This window comes from Orcinus orca, chromosome 13 (assembly GCF_937001465.1).
Source record: "Orcinus orca chromosome 13, mOrcOrc1.1, whole genome shotgun sequence".
Classification (NCBI taxonomy): domain Eukaryota; kingdom Metazoa; phylum Chordata; class Mammalia; order Artiodactyla; family Delphinidae; genus Orcinus; species Orcinus orca.
The window spans coordinates 69,299,148-69,319,387 of record NC_064571.1 but is presented as its reverse complement, the minus strand read 5'-3'; the positions used below and the strand labels follow the sequence as shown (position 1 = coordinate 69,319,387).

At 42.6% G+C, this 20,240-nt stretch overlaps 2 protein-coding genes and 1 long non-coding RNA gene across 6 annotated transcripts in view; 1 reads left to right on the top strand and 2 right to left on the bottom strand.

The window, feature by feature from the left end:
• LOC125960895 (uncharacterized) overlaps window positions 1-15,132 on the bottom strand; it is a 124,220-nt gene extending 109,088 nt beyond the window's left edge. The window contains exons 1-2 of one of the 2 annotated variants that reach the window (XR_007471034.1): window positions 14,718-15,132; window positions 14,289-14,428 (exon numbers count right to left, since the gene is read on the bottom strand). This is a non-coding gene — a long non-coding RNA (uncharacterized LOC125960895). Of the gene's footprint in view, window positions 1-4,209; window positions 5,225-14,288; window positions 14,429-14,717 lie in introns of those variants that run through there. The other variant, XR_007471035.1, reaches the window with a different exon arrangement.
• Window positions 9,480-9,853, bottom strand: LOC117200782 (ubiquitin-fold modifier 1-like). The gene has a single exon (XM_033425207.2). It carries the CDS (start codon window positions 9,800-9,802, stop codon window positions 9,578-9,580), a length of 225 nt encoding a protein of 74 aa, XP_033281098.1. The 5' UTR covers window positions 9,803-9,853; the 3' UTR covers window positions 9,480-9,577.
• Window positions 15,133-15,142: 10 nt separating the features above from the next.
• The window catches only part of PPP1CB (protein phosphatase 1 catalytic subunit beta), a 37,613-nt gene continuing 32,515 nt past the window's right edge, over window positions 15,143-20,240 (top strand). Inside the window, exons 1-2 of one of the 3 annotated variants that reach the window (XM_004268170.4) lie at window positions 15,143-15,293; window positions 15,509-15,648. In XM_004268170.4, coding sequence (XP_004268218.1) covers window positions 15,597-15,648 — 52 coding nt within the window. In that variant the 5' untranslated portion in view covers window positions 15,143-15,293; window positions 15,509-15,596. Of the gene's footprint in view, window positions 15,336-15,372; window positions 15,397-15,508; window positions 15,649-20,240 lie in introns of those variants that run through there. The other 2 variants (XM_012532449.3, XM_049696344.1) reach the window with 2 other exon arrangements.

The following is a 20,240-nucleotide window of genomic DNA, read 5'->3' as shown; positions in this document are numbered from 1 at the left end:
TTCTAAGCTCCAAAAGTCTACTATTTTACTCAATGGATGCTTTTGGTAGAGACAAAATAGATGAGTTCAAATAAACAAAACACATCAGAACACAAAATATATACTTAAAGGAAAACACAGAATGAAGAAAATACATGTGCTCAATATATATAAATAGGATCTTCCCATCCAAAACATATTGATAAAAATTGATATAAATATATAGATCCAAATATGTATGGTCAACATCCAACTGTGTTCCATAAGTAATTAAGAAAAATGAACCAGAAGTTTGCACATCTGATTATAAATGTAGTAAATCACTATCCGGAAAAATGGAGAGGCTTGTTAAAAATGCAAACTAAGGGCTTCCCCAGTGGCTCAGTGGTTAAGAATCTGCCTGCCAATGCAGGGGACCTGGGTTTGAGCCCTGGTCCGGGAAGATCCCACATGCCACGGAGCAACTAAGCCCGGGTGCCATGCTACTGAGCTCGCATGCTGCAACTACCGAAGCCCACGTGCCTAGAGCCTGTGCTTTGCAATGAGAGAAGCCACCGCAATGAGAAGCCCGCGCACCACAACGAAGAGCAGCCCCCGCTCGCCACAACTAGAGAAAGCCCGCATGCAGCAACGAAGACCCAACACAGCCAAAAATAAATAAACTAAACTAAAAGAGAAAAAATTAAGTAAAAGGGGGAATACTGTCTTTAAAAGGAGATTTACTTATGTCTTTGTTCAACAAACATTTGAAAGACTAGATCTCTAGTCTCTTCCTTCAAGGAACTCAAACTCAGGGAGATAGATGTAATAATTATAGGCAATGTTTCTGGAGGGCTTCCTACATAGAAGGTACTATTTAAGTGCTTTAGATGTATTAACTCTTTTTTTAAATAAATTTATTTATTTTTATTTTTGGTTGCATTGGGTCTTCGTTGTTGCGCGCGGGCTTTCTCTAGTTGCGGCGAGCGGGGGCTACTCTTGGTTGCCGTGCGAGGGCTTCTCATTGCAGTGGCTTCTCTTGCTGCGGAGCATGGGCTGTAAGCGTGCGGGCTTCCGTAGTTGTGGCCCATGGGCTTAGTTGCTCCACGGCATGTGGGATCTTCCCGGACCAGGGCTCAAACCTGTGTCCCCTGCGTTGGCAGGCAGGTTCTTAACCACTGTGCCACCTGGGCAGCCCAGATGTATTAACTCTTAATACTCATGACAACCCTGTGAGGTGGATATTATTATTGTCCCTGAAGCACAATGATGAAATAACTTGCTCAAGGTCATGGCATTCCAGTTTAGGGAAGTATCATCATTTATTTAATTAATCCCTAATCATTAGGCCCAACTGATAAGTAACAGGGCTGGGATTAGGATGGAGGCTGGGTGGCTCCAGAGACTGAGCTCTGAACCCCTGCACCAAATACCTTGCTCTTTTTACACACAAATAATGGGAGATAAGTTCAGTAGGTACAAACTACCATGGGAGCACAAGGAATAAAACAGTAGACTTGTCAGGGGTGGAGGATGGAGGGTGGGGCCAAAGACGGAGGTAAATCAGGGAGCAGAGTTTACAGAAAAGTAGGCAGAGGCAACGTGGACTCTGCAAGACCTGCTCAGGTGTTTAGATTTTATACTGAAGATGATGTGGCATGAAGGATATAAGAGTATAGGCTGGACGATGGGAGGACTGGTTGGGAGGTTTCTAAAACTGTCCAAATGAAAGGAAAGGCACATCTGAACATAGGCAGAGCCAGTGAAGAGGAGGAAGAAGAACAAGATGACCAGAGTGTGTACTCCACCAACACAGAGAAATGTGTGTATGGAATAAGCAGGCTGGGGGAGAGGGAAAGGGGGCCAAAGAGCACAAAATGACATATAGAGTACTGATAACTTCTGAAAATGTGTAGGCACACATACTGAACTCCCAGGGTGTAAACAGAGGGAGAGAATGAACCCAGACTGACGGCTCAGCATGTCCTGAACTAGGTCCTCTATGAGTGTTACTTCATTTAGTGCTCCCAACTCTGCCAGGCAGTATCATTCCTATTCTACTGGCAGGGATACTGAGAGCCCCAGAGATTAGGTGAGCTGTCTGAGGGGCATGGCTTGTCTGTGATGGAGCCACGGTGTGTGCCCTGGATTGTATGACCCCAAGTTCCTGCTCTTGCGACCCTACCACGGAATCTTCCTCATTCTAGTAGAAAACTTCATGATCCATGACGTTTGGATCAGGACAATTGAGGGAGAAATTCAAACTAGGAAAACTAATGTGTGGAAGACTAGCTTGGAATCATCACCTTCCTTCATCCCCCTGTAAATCCTGCACCACCAACTTCTGTTAACCCTGTCTCCAAGACAGTTCTAGATGTTTCCACATTTCCATTCCCAATGTCATCACCTTAGGACAGCCTGGGTCAGCCCAATCCTGCCCAGGCTCATTTACTTGAATGGCATTGTATCCTGCTCTTTCTCTGATCAAACTTTTTTTTTAAGGATTTTTTTTTTTTTTTTCTGCGGTACGAGGGCCTCTCACTGTTGTGGCCTCTCCCGTTGCGGAGCACAGGCTCCGGACGCACAGGCTCAGCGGCCATGGCTCACGGGCCCAGCCGCTCCGCGGCATGTGGGATCTTCCGCGACCAGGGCACGAACCCGTGTCCCCTGCATCGGCAGGCGGACTCTCAACCACTGCGCCACCAGGGAAGCCCTGATCAAACCTTTTGAGAAGGAACTCTTCAAGACTTTCTAATGAAGTTGCTTCCTAAATGGTCTTCCTGTTCCCACTCTTGTTTTCCCCACCTTCTGAGGGATTAGGTCATGCCTCTGTCCTCAGCCCTTCATGGGCTCCCATCACACTCAATATAATCCAGTGTCTCCGGCATGGCTCACTCTCTTGGGACCTCCTTCTCTCAACCTCTCTGCCAAGGCTATTCTTCATCTATGTCAAGCATGTTTCCACTTCAGGGCCTTTACACGGTATTTCTCTCTGCTAGAAATAACCACCCCTCACCAACCTACTCCGAGATATTTACATGGCCCTCACTCATTTTATTCAGATTGCTACTCATTTATCATGTTCTCAGAGATCCTCCCTGACCACCCCCTCTAAAAAAGCATTTTTCTTTATCCCCAACTTCTTACCCTGCTTTAGGTTTCTTTATCACCCCTAGTATTACACAGGCATGCATGCACATTCCACCTCCTAGGAAACCAACTATTCTGCTTTGCCCAGGGGGTTCCTGGGCCAAGGCACTTTCAGTGTTAAAACCGCAGAAAGTTGGGACTTCCCTGGTGGTCCAGTGGTTAAGAATCCACCTTCCAATGCAGGGGATGAGGGTTCGATCCCTGGTCAGGGAACTAAGATCCCACCTGCCACGGGGCTACTGAGCCCACACGTCACAAATAGAGAGAAACCTGCGCACTGCAACAAAAGATCCCGCGCGCCGCAACCAAGACCTGACACAGCCAAACATAAGTAAATAAATTAATTAATTTTTTAAAAATAATAAAATGTTAACTCCCCCCTAAAAAAACCCCAGAAAACAGAAAGTCCCAGGCAAACTGGGATGGACTGATCACCCTACAGTTCCTCTACCAGAATACAAACTTGATGAGCAAACACTTTATTTTGTTCTCTGCTGTATCCCCAGCACATAACACAGTGCCTGGCACAGAGTAGGTGTTCAATAGATAATCACTGAATGAGAATACATGAACAGTTTCCTGTTTCAAACAGCATCAGGTTTAAACTCTCCTGCCCAGCATTCCAGTTCCTTCTTGACTGCTCATCTTAACAACCCCACCCTATTTCCTACCACTCCCTGTGTACACCGTCTGCCCCAGGCATTCCAGGCTCCTTATACTTTTGCAAACTTCACCAGAAACGATCCCTTCACCGGAAGAGCCCTCCCCTGGCTCTCCTACCTGAGTGTCTCTTTGTTATGTTTTGCTTTATCTTTTGAGATCTATGCCAGTGAAAAATGGAGGAGGGATGCATGTCCCTATGAGAATTCCCTAGGGCATTGTTTGAAAATATCTACTCGTCTGTTCCCAATGCTGAGAATTAGATAGGAGTTCCTAAGGGGAGGAAGGGAAATCAAACATTGGTATTTTCCAAAAGTTCCCTAGATGATTCTGACAACAAACACACAGACACTTTATGTGAAAGGCACTGATGTAAACCCCACAATGCTTCACAACCCAGCTCAAGCCCCCTCAGCTGCACCAGTTGTATTATGGCCTTACCTGACCTCACTGTTCTCTCCCTCAGGAATTCTAAAAAGCTCAGGATCTGAACCACACTCCTGAGCACTACTCCGGCAGGCCTGGCATAAAATATGGACAAATCAGGGTTGCGTAAGTGGGACTGTTGGCCTGGCCCGGGAGCCCTCTCAGGTGTGTGGGACAGGCATTCCCCACCCTCCCCCTGGCTGTAGGTGTGAATGAACGCTCCTTCCCTCTCATTCCGGAAGTATCTGCCCTACTGAGAAATCACCCAGCTTCTGCCCACTCCCATCCTGCTTTGAGCAAGCTATCCCTGCCATCAAAGCAGATTACAGTCACTGCCAGGGCCCACCCTTCTCCTCACTTCCCACTTCCTCTCACAACAGTGTCCCAGAGCTGGTCCACCGAACCAGCCCCAGTCTCTAAGGTGCGCTGCCTGGCTGTTCCAGCAGGGCTCAGAAATCAGACCAACCTGGTGACTCAAGGCAAGCCGAAGGCTTTTGAGTCTTCATTCCCACATCTATGAAAGGGAAAATACTGACCTCACAGGATTTTTAGAGGGATTAAATGTGATAGTAAAAATTCCCAGCACATGGTACACTTAGGAACCTCCTGCCAGAAGCCTTCTTTCTGACAAAGGAGCAATGCCTGTCACCTGGGCATTGGGACACTGGCTCGCCCAGCCAGTTTGGGTTCTGTCTTAACAGAAACATCACTACTAGAAGTACCTCAATGTCACTAGAGTTTGGGATTCCTCAGTCTCATTCTCTAGGTGGTTTGTACCAAACTGGAGAGGAGTCTGAGGGGCTTCTTTCTGGCAACTAGAAAGTCATTCTTTGAGTTGGTGGCACTGTTAAACCACATATGGGCCAAACAGAAAACTGCTGTGCTGATCGTTGACCAGACTGCCCTGGAAGACCAGAGGATGAAAAATAGGATAAGGATGGGGTGGGGGTAAAGGGTTCTAGGGATTCCTGTGCAGGAAACAGAGGCAGATGAAAAGAGTAGGTTCCTGCACAGCATGACAGCCAGAGGGGAGGGGAGGGATCTGGGCTAAGAATCATTAGGTCTAGATTCAAGTCCTAGTTTTGCTATTAAGTCAGTGCAATGTACCCTTCCTAGATCTCAACTTCCTCAACCACAAAGGGAGTGAGATCAAAAGTAATTGCATCCACCTCATTACAAATAGCTCAATTTCATTCCTTTTTATGTGGATAGACCTAGAGTCTGTCATACAGAGTGAAGTAAGTCAGAAAGAGAGAGACAAATACCGTATGCTAACACATATATATGGAATTTAAGAAAAAAAATGTCATGAAGAACCTAGGGGTAAAACAGGAATAAAGACACAGACTTACTAGAGAATGGACTTGAGGATATGGGGAGGGGGAAGGGTAAGCTGTGACAAAGCAAGAGAGAGGTATGGACATATATACACTACCAAACGTAAGGTAGATAGCTAGTGGGAAGCAGCCGCATAGCACAGGGAGATCGGTTCAGTGCTTTCTGACCGCCTGGAGGGGTGGGATAGGGAGGGTGGGAGGGAGGGAGACGCAAGCGGGAAGAGATATGGGAACATATGTATGTATATATATAACCGATTCATTTTGTTGTGAAGCAGAAACTAACACACCATTGTAAAGCAATTATACTCCAATAAAAAAAAAAAGTAATTGCATCTTTTCTCTTAAAAGTTTCCAGCACATACATGTTCACTCCCTTTTTTGCCTCCTGCCCTTACATTCCCTATCCTTTGGTTTGGAGCCAACTCCTTCCTGGCAACCAAAACTCCAGACGCCATGAACTGTCCTCAGCCACCCCGACCCCTGCCCCCCTTATGAGATCAGAGGTATCAGAGCCTCACTCTCCATGCTGCCAGTCCAGGCTTTGTTTCTCATTTGGGGCCCAGGTCTGCCTGTAAATTAGAACTAGAATTGCTTCGTGCCTATTGCTTCAGGTAGTGGAAAAAACACTGATAGATGTTTTCTGCCATACCAAATTGGAATCCCTCAATGGCTTTTCCCATAAACTTTGTTATACGTAATTGGTGGTTAGAGTCCATATTACCATGGATACTCTTCTACAGTTACATTAAGGATTAAATTGATTTTGCAGACGGATCTAGGATTTAACCGCCACTTGTACCACAGTCTCTGTGGGAAAATATATTCTGTGTTCCAAACAATTGACCTTTTGGAGTTGATCCAGTTCCTAAGTTGGGGACAGCCTGTACAATATTATGTTACATTTTGGGTTTCATTTGTGTGTCCTAGAATCAAAGACTTGTTAGAGCTGGAAGAAACTTTGGAGATCATTAATGCAACTAATTTTGTAGGTAATGAAGCCAAGGTTCAGAAAGACAGAGAGATTTGTTTAAGGGTATTCAGCTACTTTGGTCTCCCAACTTCAAGCCAATGCTTTTCCCACTATCCAAATCATTTTGTGGTCATTTTCCCAAATAGCCATTAAACCACTTGAAAGTTGGGAAGATCATGTTTTCTTCAGTACAGAATCAAACATACTAAATATTTCATAAATACTGAAACAATTCATTATTCACTGTGCTTTGGAGGTCTATTCGCTATAAGATGTCCTCAAATAATAAGTAACATTAGGGTATTTCAATTAAGAATGTATTTATAGTAGACTAGATTTGGTTTGAATCAAGATTTGAATAACTGAAAAATATTCTATTTAACCAGTGTTTCCTATATAAAAGGGTCTATTAGGGTTGATGTCACTCCAATAAATATTTTTCACAGCTCACAGACACATCTGGTTCTAGTTTTAGGAGATACATGCCATTAATTTTAATGTGGTCTTAGGGGAGAGCCACTCATTTTATAACTACATTTAAAAACTTAATATCCCTTTGTTTATTTACCAAAGCCAACTGAAACAGAGACTTATGAAACCATTCAGAAGCAAACCTTCTCCAACTGAAAAGGTGACAAACATAATTTTGATATACTATATGAGGAGAGCCACCTTCATTAGAAACAAAACACTTAAACTGTTTTATTTGAAACAAACTTTCCCATTTGGTGTACTTTTCTTCACCAACAAACACATTGAGTTATTTCTTAAATATCTTTGAATGAGAAAGATAGGAGAACACTGAAAGAGAAACAATCTCATATAGGTAGATGACACGGTTTTATTGTAACAAACTAGGGAGTGACCTAAATAGACAGCCCTGTAATCTAATTACGAGGGGAAAAAAAAAAAAAAAAGAGCCACAGATCAACTCTTCAAAAATTAGTCATCCTTTGTGATAGCAGCCCTCCAACTTTAATTGTCTTATAGTTAACAGTTATACAGTTAACTCCTTCAATTACTAGGCATTTATTTTTTTTATGGTATAAGAAAATGTATTTTCACAAGATATTAATTATGTACCAATAAAGCATTTAAACTAAATACAACACTTCAAAACATTCTGCACAAAAAGTTACAGATCACATTTATTTAATAACAAAATGTCTAGTTCTTTAAGAAAATATTTTTTAAGAACTTACTGCAATAAAATTTTCCAACCAAAGAAAAAAATATTAAACAAATTATGGTACAAGATATCATAAAACTTATTAATGTAACAAATCAGGCAGAATTTTGTGCTAGAAACAGAATGGGGGACATCTAAATAAAACAAAAATTCAGAAAATGTGTATTCATAAATTTCTGGTTAACTGAGGCTTAATGTTGTTAAAGACCAGGAGTCTTTAAGCATCAGACTTTGTTTATAAAAATAAAAAATTCCCCAAACATTAGCAACATACTACCTCAGCACAATTTTTTTTTCCCTTTACAATTCAGAATCCTGCCGTTCATTTGTCAAACATATGAACAATATCTAGTTACTTCATTAAACTTAACCAACATTACCCTTTGGATACTGATTCGGTTGCATTATTTTTTTTCCCAATGAACCTAGAGCCTATGCACACTTAGATAAAAACTGGTCTTAGAAATACTTTATCCATGAATAATTCTACACATATTCAATGAAAGCCTACATTTCCAGGCCTAGAAAGAGCAAGACAGACACCAGGCCTGCCTACAGAGAGCTTACCATCTAGAATACAGCAAGTCAAGCACTGGTTTTCAGTCACTACGAGCCTTCATTTCACCTTTCAAGATGTGCACAGATATTGATGTCCTCTCTAAGGGCAAATAAAATCTTCCCTTATGCCTATCATTCTTTAGATTCTCTACGGGGAATTTTGAAATCTGTATGTTGACAAGGCCTATGCTTTGCTTTCTCTGATTGCCTTCTGCTCCTCATAACAATGTCAAGTATTTTATTTTCCTTTCAGTTCTTCCCAACATAGCCTCTGCAGTTTTGTCTATCCAGTTTGGCCTTTTCTGTGACACTCTGTTACAGCTTTCTGCTCCCCTTCATTTTTCTTTCCTTCTTACTAGAAGCCTGGTCATCTGGGCTTCCCCATCTGCCTTTCGTAGCTTCTTATTCATTCTAGTAACTAATCTTAACACTTCCTTAAATGTTGGGTCTTCAGAAGGTAGAATTAGTGAGCATTTCAGTTAGCATTTCCTTGAGCTCTGTTGTGAACAATAGATCTTCTTTACAACAATACTTTCTCCCTGCACGTTATTTGGAAATATCATCCTAATATTCTAGGATATTAGGATTTCTGTTTTAAAGGTTTTTTTTAAAAAAGATCAATAAAGAAATGCATAATTCAGCAACTGATGCTTCTACTTTAGTCTCAAACTCTTTGGCATGGGATACCAATGTTACACGTAAGGGGCTAGATCAAAAATTCAATTTTTGGCTATTTGAATTTTAAATTAAAATTTATAAGAACTCAAGAAGTTTGAAACTTTAAAACAAGCTAAATGATAAAAAGACAGTTATTCATTGATGTGATCCTTTATCATAAACGATATATAATGAAGAATTCAACTATTTTTGTGTCTGCAAGTCAGATGCTATCAAGCAAACTGCCACGTATGGATTGATAAGTTTTTACGTTTTTAACTCAAAGACAAATAGGAAGATTCAGTAAATTTTAATTTTCCAAATGTTCTCAGAAAGAATGATCAGAAGCACCCTCCAGTTATGACACAGGTGGGTAATCCATTTACCCCCAACGAACCACCTGTGTGTGCTGTGAGGTAGTAATGTGACCTTCTATGGTGATGACACCCTCAACAGAGAAGTGTCCCCTCTTCACATGAAGAGTGTGAACAACAAGAAGGGACAGAGAGTTACCTTTCATTACTTCATCAACTATTGGTGTTTTCATAGGATTTCAAATGCCTGACTCCAATTTTACAACAATAAAAATACCAATATTTATTCTGGAAGGGGATTTTATGTTCCAAGCAGCAGATATTAACAACTTCCAACACAATCTCTAGGAATTATTCACAGTTCTGAACCGTGCTTTAGAAAAACATTTCCAGCAGTCTGTGCAGGATTTATTCCTATTCCATCATTGGTAATAACTGCACCTGTTGCTGCAGGAACTTTAAATTCTGCTGCTGCAAACTTTAAGACTGCTGTAAAAGGTGTAGTTTCGGGAACACTGAGTACTTTGTACGGCAGCTGTGGGTCCGACGTCAGTGTGATCTTAAAGGAAACCTTCGACATGGTGCAGCCGGTCTGGACAGAAACCCCACGCTAACCTAGGCATTTATTTTGTGATCATTTTATCTTGAAGCATACACCAGAGAGTTTCCTTAAGAGACAATGTTCCACTGAGAGAGAGAGACAGGGACAGAGACAGAGAGACAGAGAGAGACACAGAGAGAGAGAGAGTTGGGGGTGTCAGAACTGGAGGAAGGGGGAGGGTTTTGGCCAAGGGCAGGGGAAGAGGTATTTGGTTATACCTGGCTTTATAATTTGGGGGGCTAAAATGACTGAGGACGTGCCTTATGGCTTAGCTGATCACTCTGGTGCTTGATTATTCTCTCACGTGTGTATTGAAATGAAACCAGAAGTAAATCCTAAGCAAAATTCTTGGCCCTGCCTAGGTGTATACCAGGTCTGGCTCTGTACTGACAGGGGTGGCCTCCTACTGATGCATGTGTCCTTGTCTGGTTTCTCAGTATCCTTGAATTAAGCTGACTACAAAAGTCTATGACATTTGATAGACAGAATGGCTGCCCTCAAGGTATATCTAGTAAAATTTAGAACTTACTGTCATTTAAGACTATTAAAGACTTGATTAAGAGGAATCATATTCATGGAAGGACAGCCTGATGAATGTTGATTCATTCATTTATAAGTTATCCTGGATTAGTCAAGGCAGCAAAGAGCTATACATCACTATCACAACCTTCACACTTTGCTACCTAAACCTATTCACTTTCACACCATATTGGCTACTGGCTAATATCAAGAGGCATATAAAACATCCCTATGAAAGTCTGTGCTGTGTTTACTAAAAGGAATCATGAGGCTGCTGTTCACTGTGTTCCAAAGTGCCTTCTTTGAGGACACTCCATAGGGACATCTTTCTGATCTCAGCACAGTGATAGTTGGGCTCCTCTGAGCACTAGTCTGGCCCAGGTATTTCCTGTCAGTAAGTACAAATAAAATCATGATTTTATTAAGACCCTAAATCATGATTCCCCAAGTCCTTTACAATCAGGAAGTCCAATTTCCCTCCACAGACATTTCTGGAATTACCCAAGGATATTAACATGCATGTTATGCCTCCCTAAGCCCAGTGGTATGCTGGTAAATGTTTAACAACCAGCTTTCTGGTGGAAAAAGCTGATAGATTTGTAACATGTGCTAATTTCCTTGGTGTAAATACTGCTCTCACTATGGCCAATATAATATCACTGAAGGTAGAGTTGGAAAGAGATGCATAGCAGCATTTCATTATATAGTATTTCCACCATACAGATACAGTACATGTTAACAACTTTAGACTATACATAATAGTAAAATGTAGCAACATAAATAGAAAGTGATGAATCTTGAGCAATAATTACCTTTGTTTTTGTTATATTTATTTGTAAGTCTATATAATTTACTTTTTAAATAATGACTCTGTTTAACAACTGGCTTGCAAAATTCTCTGAAAGTTTAACAACTGGCTCTCATGAGCCAGTGTAAGCTGGCTCCCACATACCACTATCTAAAGCCACACTGGGTTGGGAGTCTAGCTAATAGTTTGCCCTCTAGTCTCTTGGATTAACAATCCTGGTCTCACCAGGAGCAGGACCTTAGCCTGATCCTTGTCCAGAAAGAGAGGGAGGCAGTTTCCTACATGCAATCAGAACCACTCCCTGCCAGTCCTCTGCTCTAAAGTCTGCTGGTCTCCAGGCTCAGGTGCTCTACAGAGCTGCTGCCCACCACACATTGCTCCTACACCAATGGCAGCCTTCTCGTGTCCTGCTTCCAAGCTGCTGACTTCCCTAACTGACAACCCCCATTCTGCCCATGGACCACTGCTCACACTCAGGCCAAGAACTTCCTGAGAGTCAGTATCTGTCAAGTGAGGCTTCTGTCTCTTTGGTACCCGCCTACCCTTGAACCTCATCATGGCTCTGACTGCCTCTATTGCTGCTGCTGCCTGCAGCACTGTCTCCTCTGACCTCTGGATCTCCACCTCTTACCTCTTCCTCTGCCCTCAACCTCTTATCCACATTTTAAGGTCTAAATAAACTTTGAAAACTGAGATTCACATAAATGTGACACGAAAACTCACATAACCAAGTAGGATGAAATGGAAGTGAAGAATGATCCCCATTTTACAAAATGGGTATACATCTATCTATCTAGTCCCTGCTTTTAGAAAGTTCACTGTATGCAACTTTGCTTTTATGAAAGACCTACGTGAGTATCTTTTTCCGCTAACCAAAAGAAATCCAAAGAGGATTTTCACTGTTACAAAAAAAGGCGAAAAGTAAAAATAGTGATTAGCGTTAGTTCTGCAGCAAGCCATTACAGAGGAAATGCACACATCAAGCACCGCCAAGTTCCTTCTCTAGGAACTATACTCAGCATCTCAGCATCAGGCTGCCATAACTTTGAACTGTGTCTGTGAGCATCTGTGCTTTATCTCGATTTATTTTGTGCACCTGTTAGCAAGATGTGTCCTAGGGTAATTGCTTCTTTGCTTTATGACATTTCGGCTCACGAAAAGTTTCATAAGAATGCTCTACTTCCTTGGTGTAAATTTATATAGACATATATATGTCTATATAAATAAATATATTTATAATTATATTATATATGATATAAAATATATAAATATATATTCAGAAATAAAACAGAAAAGTGGTTAGCTATGGCTGGTGAAATTATAGGTGATTTTTATATTTTTTCTTTGTTTTCCAATTTCCTTCAATAAATACGTTTTATTCGGGGGGGGGAGGCTGCTTTAACGGCAACTCTGACTTGAACTGATATGAGGCAAAATGCAGTCTTCATTTACCTTACATGACATGGATATTCATATGATTTTCTTTAAAAAAAAAATAATGCTTCAGTTTATAGTGAGCTGCCCCAGAAGCTGCTGGGGTGTTAAGTAATACATAGTATATGCACTAAGCTTCAAAATCTGAAGACGTCTGATTCTGAATTCTTATATAATATTTTTGGAGGGGGATCCCACAGGAAAGTTGGTTGGGCCCCTAGTGATAGAGCTCTTTCATTTTTATAATAGTCCCTTCTTACCCAGGATTCGAAGGCACTAGAAAACCTGGTGGGGTGGGGGTGAAGGGGCATCTCCAGCTGCAGGCAGTACCAGACGGTACTCAGAACCACCCTCTGAGCTCTTCTGACTCCCAGAACTCTGCTGAGACCGGCCTCTCTCTGCCCTCCTCCACTTGGGGTGATTTTCTCTAAGATGCTCACTTTCTCTCTGTGCAATCCAGTTTCCTTTGAGTGTCCCTTGTCCCTTAAATATATCTGAATATATATAAACCCTAATGGAGGACAGGGTTCAAAGTTCTTTCTCACGGGGTTCATGGGCCCCATGAAAATTGGAGGATAAGAAGACACCTTAAGTGTTCTAAACATTCTGTTACTCATTTAGAGGCTCATGGAAGAGATTTGGGAAAGTGGCATCCAACTCCACAAGCTGGTCTATTCAAGCCTCAGTTCCAGCTCAGCCAGAACACTTACTCCACTTGCTACTCATTGGTTGCAATTTTCCTTGGTTGCTAGGAAGCTTAGAATCATATTTGTGACTTATCCCTAGCAAACCATAGGACCTTACACCATGCATTTTACATACAATACTGCTGGTTTTATCTTATCTTTCCCACTCTTGGTTTTCTTTTGTGCTCTCTTTCTCTGTACATATTTTAAATTTATCCTACTTCAATGTATTTACGTAAGTTACTTTAAATCCCTTCTTCTGAAATAAAGCAGGGTATAAATAAATGGTCATTAACAAAAGAGTTTGATGAGGATCCATTTCTTCACCTATAAAGGCCCTAAGATGAACTGGTGGCAATAAGAGTCTGTGAAAACTACTCCAGACAGGATCACCATTATAGCTTGTCACCTGTTCTGTGTTCACCATCAATCCACAAGCTAAATCTTGAAATGGAGAGAAAGCTAGAAAAAAAGGGATCAGGAAATCCTATCTCTGTAAGTCATCTGAACCATCATAAAGCACTTGATTGGATAATGCTTTTTCCCCAAAAAAGTATGATTTGTGTTCTCGACATTTATGTTGTAACACATGCATATTTAAGCATCTCAGTTCACATACACTGAGAGGGAGTATATCACAATTGTTGAGTGCAGACTCTGGCACTAGGATGCCTGGGTTTGAATCCCAGATCTGCCATTTACTTGGGGCTAGGTATTTAACCATACTGTGCTTCAATAAATTCCATCTACAAAGTAGAGATAATAATAGTACCTACCTCACAGGGCTGGTGTAAGGATTAAATGAAATAACATATGTACTATAACATGTAAAACAGTGCCAGAGCACATACAGGGATCTCAAAAATGTTAGCTATTATTAGTGATATGTGAGTGGGAGAAGCACTGCCTTGAGCTTGAGACAGCATCTTGTTTGTGAGTTTCTGGACAAACACCTGAGGAATGAGTGAAGACTTTTGGTCTGACCACTTCTGAGAACAGGCCAAAAACTCTTGCTTACCCAGATCCTTTGCGTGGCTACTCTTTCCCCTGCTTTTCTAGAGGCAGAATTCTGTGGTGGAAAGAAGAGGTGGGCAACCAACCTTCCTGAGCCTCCGCGTTTCTTTGTCCCTCTCTTCTACATACCAGATACAGTGGGAGCTGCAGGCACAAAGATAAATTGGGTTTACCGTGTAGGAGCTCACGGTCGAGTGCAGGAGATAAATGCAAAAACAATTACAAGGTAGGATGATTAAGCAATATATAATGAAGGTATTTTTCTTGTTCAAAATGCACTGTGGAAAAGCAGTATCCACAGAATGGAAGATGTAAGATATGTGAAAGCGCTCTATAGAAGGCAGACAACGGTACCCATGTAAAATATTATTACTGCTGACCCTCCCAGGGCCCTCTTTAACTTATTTCATCCAGGGACACTTGGGCAACCAACCTTGTGGAACCGTAAGGTATAAAACCCCTTACGTGCAACGTCAAACTGCTCCAGCAGAGTAACCCCTTCTTGCTTTCCAAACGTGTAAACCCAGTTTCAAACATGGGTAACGCAGGCCGCGTTTCCCGCTTACCGGGAACGAGGAACTACTTGCAAAACCAGGGACTGAAACCAAGAAAACAAAAGCAAGGCGGAAAGAGCACAACCACATCTGCTGAGCGCCCTCGACCCGGGAAGCTGGGAAGCGGGAAGGCCAGCGCTGCCTACGCGCGCTCTGCGTAATGGGAGCTTCCCCAGCGCAGCAAACCCTGGGAGCCTCAGGGGCGCCACCTGCGCAGCCGCGAAGATTCGGCGCAGTGGAAGTGGCGAGAGAGGCCGCCGCACCTGCGCGAAGGCAGTGGCGCGGCGGCGGCGGCGGCGGGAGAACCGAGTCCAGTGCGATTGCGCCGAGGCCGCGGGCGAGGCGGGGCCGCGAACGAGTGCGCCGTGCGCCTGCGCGGAGGGCTGCGTGGCGCGGTGGCGGGGAAGGGCGGTGTGAAGTGAGTGGCGCTGCGGGAGGGGCCGTCGGCGGCGCTGGTGAGCTTTGCGGAGTTGGGCGGTGCCGAGGAGGAAGAGGAGGTGGGGGCTGGGTCTGACGCGGCCCGGTTTTTGGGGGCTCCACTTGTTTATTTTTTTTTTCGTGGGTGCCTCCGAGTGTGTGCGCGCTCCACTGCTTGGTGGGAAGGGGGTGGGGGGAGGGCCCGGGGGAAGGGGGAGTTGGAACCGGGGTCGAAACGCCGCGTGACTTCTAGGTGAGGGAACGCCGAGCGGTCGCCGCAGCGTCCGCCGTCGAGAAGCCCTTGTTCCCGCTGCTGGGAAGGAGCGTCTGGTGCCGACAAGATGGCGGACGGGGAGCTGAACGTGGATAGTCTCATCACCCGACTGCTGGAGGGTGAGTCGGGGCCCGGCCGGCCGCGTGGAGGGGGCGCCTCCCTTAGCCCTCCTTGTTCCTCCGCCGCCGGAGCCCGAGGGGACCCCCCCCTTCCCGCCCCGAGGCGGCCCCCGAGGAGGGGGCAAAGAAGCTGGTGGGCCGGGGGGAGCGGCCTCCGGGAACACGGCCGAGGGGAGGCCGGGCGTCAGGGGCTGTCCCCGCAGGCAAGTAGTGCCCCAGCGGACCTTCGGGGACCCGCACGGCGGCGCGCCGGCGGGGGTGCCGGGTGACCCTTCGCGAGGAGGGTGCCGGGATGCGTGCTCCGGGGCATTGTACGCCCGTGGGACGTGTATTTCTTCTCTGTTCTCTTTGTGCCTTGCCCTTGGATGCCTCCGCTTCTTGTTACCGGAGTGAATTTTTAAAAATCTTCTCCTTGAGTCGACTGTTTGATCTGTTCGGCATTTTTACATGATGCTACAGGACAAACTCTATTCAAGGAGAAGATAACGTGAGCGGGAGTTGAGTCCCGCCCATGTATTATTTAGCTTTAAAGCATAGTAAGCCAAAAGTCTTTGACCGAGCTGAAGATGCACGCAAGAAAAATGTAGACACGTTTGCTGAAGGGATTGGTTTTCGGGTTTGAGAATTTTAGCAGGTTTGAGCAGGATTTAATGTCTGCACAAACTTAGAAAAGGTCGATTGTAAAGCCTCTCTTGTGTTTAAAAGATATTTACAGGTCTTAGCAGCTTTTGAAGTTTCTGGGCCCTTCTGTTTGTAATTGGATAGTTTTATGTTAGGGTCGGGGATTGAGGGAAAGGGAAGAGATGGAGAGACCAGGGTATTATTCAAAGTCAGTCGCTGTTTTCTGCCAGTGAATCCCTTTACCCTAAAATTTGCGTCATCACTAGCTGCTTTCTGAGTGTGTAGGAAAGAAATTACGCCATTTAAAAAAATAAATTATTGTTCTCTCTGTCAGAAACCGTGGAAGGATTACATATCCATTGTTACTGGCTTTCAAATTTCCTGAAGATAATTGTTTGCCACCGTGAAACAGTGTGTCCTTACATTTGGAAAATCATCGCAGAAGAAGATTGTGTGATTAGGGGGCGGAAGGGAGGGCGCTAGTTCCTTTTTTCAGCCAAAGTGTCGGTGTTTTATCAGTTCTCTGTGTACCCGTTGTGTAACAAACTGCAGTATACTTGCTCCAGATGTGAAAGCCTTCCAGCAGTCTAAGACTGAGTCTCTTAAGACTGAAGAAGAAGCAAAGTTTCACCAGGAACTCTTGTTTGCCTTTTCCTTTACTATCAAGTTATTCTTGGGAGGCCCCCTGGTGCCTGCAGTCAGTGTTCACACAGATGTGAACATCTTACTGGGTCTGTGAGACATTTGCTTTGAAAAAGTGTATGTATTTTTTGTAGTTACGCATTGTTATAAGAGGGAAGTGTAGCTATTTAAAAATTTTAATATCTTGTTAACTTGGGGGGAAGTTTATGCTCACCATGAACTTGGCTTGTAAACGTAAATATTTAAAAATCTGATGCTTGTATCTCAACTTCTTTATTTTTATCTTACATAAACTTACATATTTATATATTGTATAGGCATAAAACACAGCAGACTTATGTGTTTTTAAATCTTTGATATGGGATCTTTTAAGTCAGATGCACCCTTTTAAGATTATAGATAATTAAGAAACTTCACTAGTGGATTGTTCAAGGTTGTTAAGAGAAAAGATATGGTGAGGAAAATAGGCTAAGTGATTCTGTTTGTTTCTGTGAATTCAGATTACATACGTGTTGGGTTCTGGTTTTGGGTGATCATTTTCCAGACGTTTTCCCCTTTTAAATTAGCAAGCATTTATTGACCTGCTTTGTGCCAGTCACCAGGAATCCAAAAATAAGACACAGTCTCTTCACTCAGGGAACTCCCAGTCTAAACAAGTGACTTTCAGGCTTTTTCAGCCTGCTCTCTGACAGTAAAGAGTACCATTACTTGCTTCTTAATCCCGGGAAGTATGTTTAGTTTTGACCGTGCCTCCCTGGGATTCTTAAATTCTCCTCTTCTCCTTCCCTTTTCCAAAATCTAGACCTGTCCAAAGACATCCTAACAGACTTGGATTTTCTAATAAATAATTGTTTTTAATCTTCAAATAAGAATTCTTTTGTCTGCCTTGATTTTCAGTGATGTTACATGCTAATTATTAACTCAAATTCAAGTAAAGCTGCTTAGCAGAATAGCTATAGTTAGGTTTTTTGCTTGTTTGTTTTCAGTATTAAATGAAAGTATTGTACAAGGGAGGGGAAATCAGCAGGACTTGATCTCATTTTAAAATGTTGACTGTAGTTCCATAACATATTCTTGATTTTTTTATTACATCAGATTGCTAGTCAGCTATAACCCTTTTAGTAACTTTTATTACCAATCAGCTATAACACTTTTAGTAATTTTATGAGTTTCTTTGTGTTTTTTAAGTGGCCAAATGATGTTCACTTCCAAAGTGCCTTTTACGTTTAAATTTTTTGTTATTATTTAATGCAAAACAGTATACTGATTTATTGTTTGGATAGTGCATGTTCCTTCAGTATATTTCTTTCTTTCTTTTTTTTTTTTTTTTTTTTGGTACGCGGGCCTCTCACGGTTGTGGCCTCTCCCGTTGCGGAGCACAGGCTCCGGATGTGCAGGCTCAGCCGCTCTGCGGCACGTGGGATCTTCCCGGACCGGGGCACAAACCCGTGTCCCCTGCATCGGCAGGCGGACTCTCAACCACTGCGCCACCAGGGAAGTCCCAGTATATTTTCTTGAGTTAAGTTTTACTTAACCACAAAGCCAAAGATGCCTACCACTCTATCCCCTTTAGTGATCCTGCTACCACATTCTTGTTGAAATTGAAGCTAGTTCCTATGGGTATCCTGGAAAATCCAGTAAAAGCTTTTTACTTTGATCAGCAGTTCCAAAAGGAGTTAGGATGGCAGTGGGAGTATAGAGAAATCACCTGGGGAGCTTTATTCAGACTATAAATGTTGAATTTATTTTGGAGGACTTGAAAAAGGTTGAGTAGAATCTGCTTGTTTGGGAAGAGGGTTGTGTGGAAAACTGCTTCCCGATGGTTGAGATTGTGCCAGCTCTGTTCCCAACAGTTTTATTGAGATACAATTCACATACCATACAGTTTCACCTATTTGAAGTGTATAATTGAGTGGTTTTTAGTTGTGCAACCATCAGTCACCACAATCAACGTTAGAAAGTTTTCACCACCACCACCCTCAAACACAGCCCTGTTTTCACTAGCCAACAAATCCCTTTTCCTTTCACCACTCCTCCCATTACTTGGCTACCCCTGATATACTTTCTGTCTATAGATTTTGCCTGTTCTGGACATTTCATCTGAATGAAATCATACATTATGTGGTCTCGTGATTGGCTTCTTTTAACGTTTTGAAAGTTTATCTATGTTGTAGCATGTGTCAGTATTTCATTCCTTTTATGGCCGAATAATATTTCATTGCATGAATATACCACATTTCATTTGTCCATTTATCACTTGATGGACATTTGAGTTGTTTCCCCTTTTTGGCTATTGTGCATAATACTGCTATGAATGTTCATGTATAAGTGTTTGTGTGGGCATATGTTTTCATTTCCCTTGGGTATATAGCTGGGAGTGAAATTGCTAGGTCAAATGGTAACTCTGTTTAACTTTTTGAGGAACTGTTAGACTGGTTAAAGCCTCTTTTCTGATTAAATTGTTTAATTATGACCCAGCAGTCTAAAGATTAGGCAGTTTGAGGGAAGTGCTAGTTGATATTGGCAACCTCAACTTCTGCAGGGATAGTGTTGTTGTGTAGACCCAAGGCCAGGTCTGTTAAAAAAGAGCAGGTTGAGGAATAGGGGAGATGGTCTTAGGGATACTTTCTCTCTTCTCTTGCTTCTTTTTAGATGAGAAGCTAGAGAAGGCATAAAGATGCTACACTGTTCAGAGATTCAGGGATTAGGTTGGTTGCTTGGTTTTCTTGTCAGTTCCAGCAAGTGAGGGAAATTTTGACAGTTTGAAGAAGTAGTCCAGAGTATTTTTATTTTATTTGAAAATACAGAGCTGGAGCTTTTCTGGTAAATGTCTAAACCAAGATTAGGATTTATTGGGATTTAGAAATCTATTTACATTTGAGTCTAGAGACAGGATTATATTAAGATTTAGGATTAGTGAGGTAAAGATAGTAAATTTTATCAAGTAGGTTTTTTGCATCTGAAGTCTTATTATCCACATTTATCTTTTAACAGAGTATCCATTCCAGTAGTATACGTTCTCAGACAACTCTTAACAGGTAAAATAACGTCAGTGTTAAGAATGTCAAGATATTTAGAAATAATTAAAATCTCAGTTTCAGAAACAACCTTGATCCTGGAAATCTTGGGCTATAGGGATGCAAGAAGAAATGGTTTGTAAATGTCAGTAGGCTTAGCAGTGGTGTGGTGGTGGAGGATAGGGATTCCCAGTTTAATCTTCTAGGATTTAATTTTGAGTGAATACAAATTTATACCCTCAGGCAGCGATCACTGCTCCTCTAGCAGCTGTAAGTAGCCATTTCAAGGCTTATTCTTTCTGGGAAAATAGG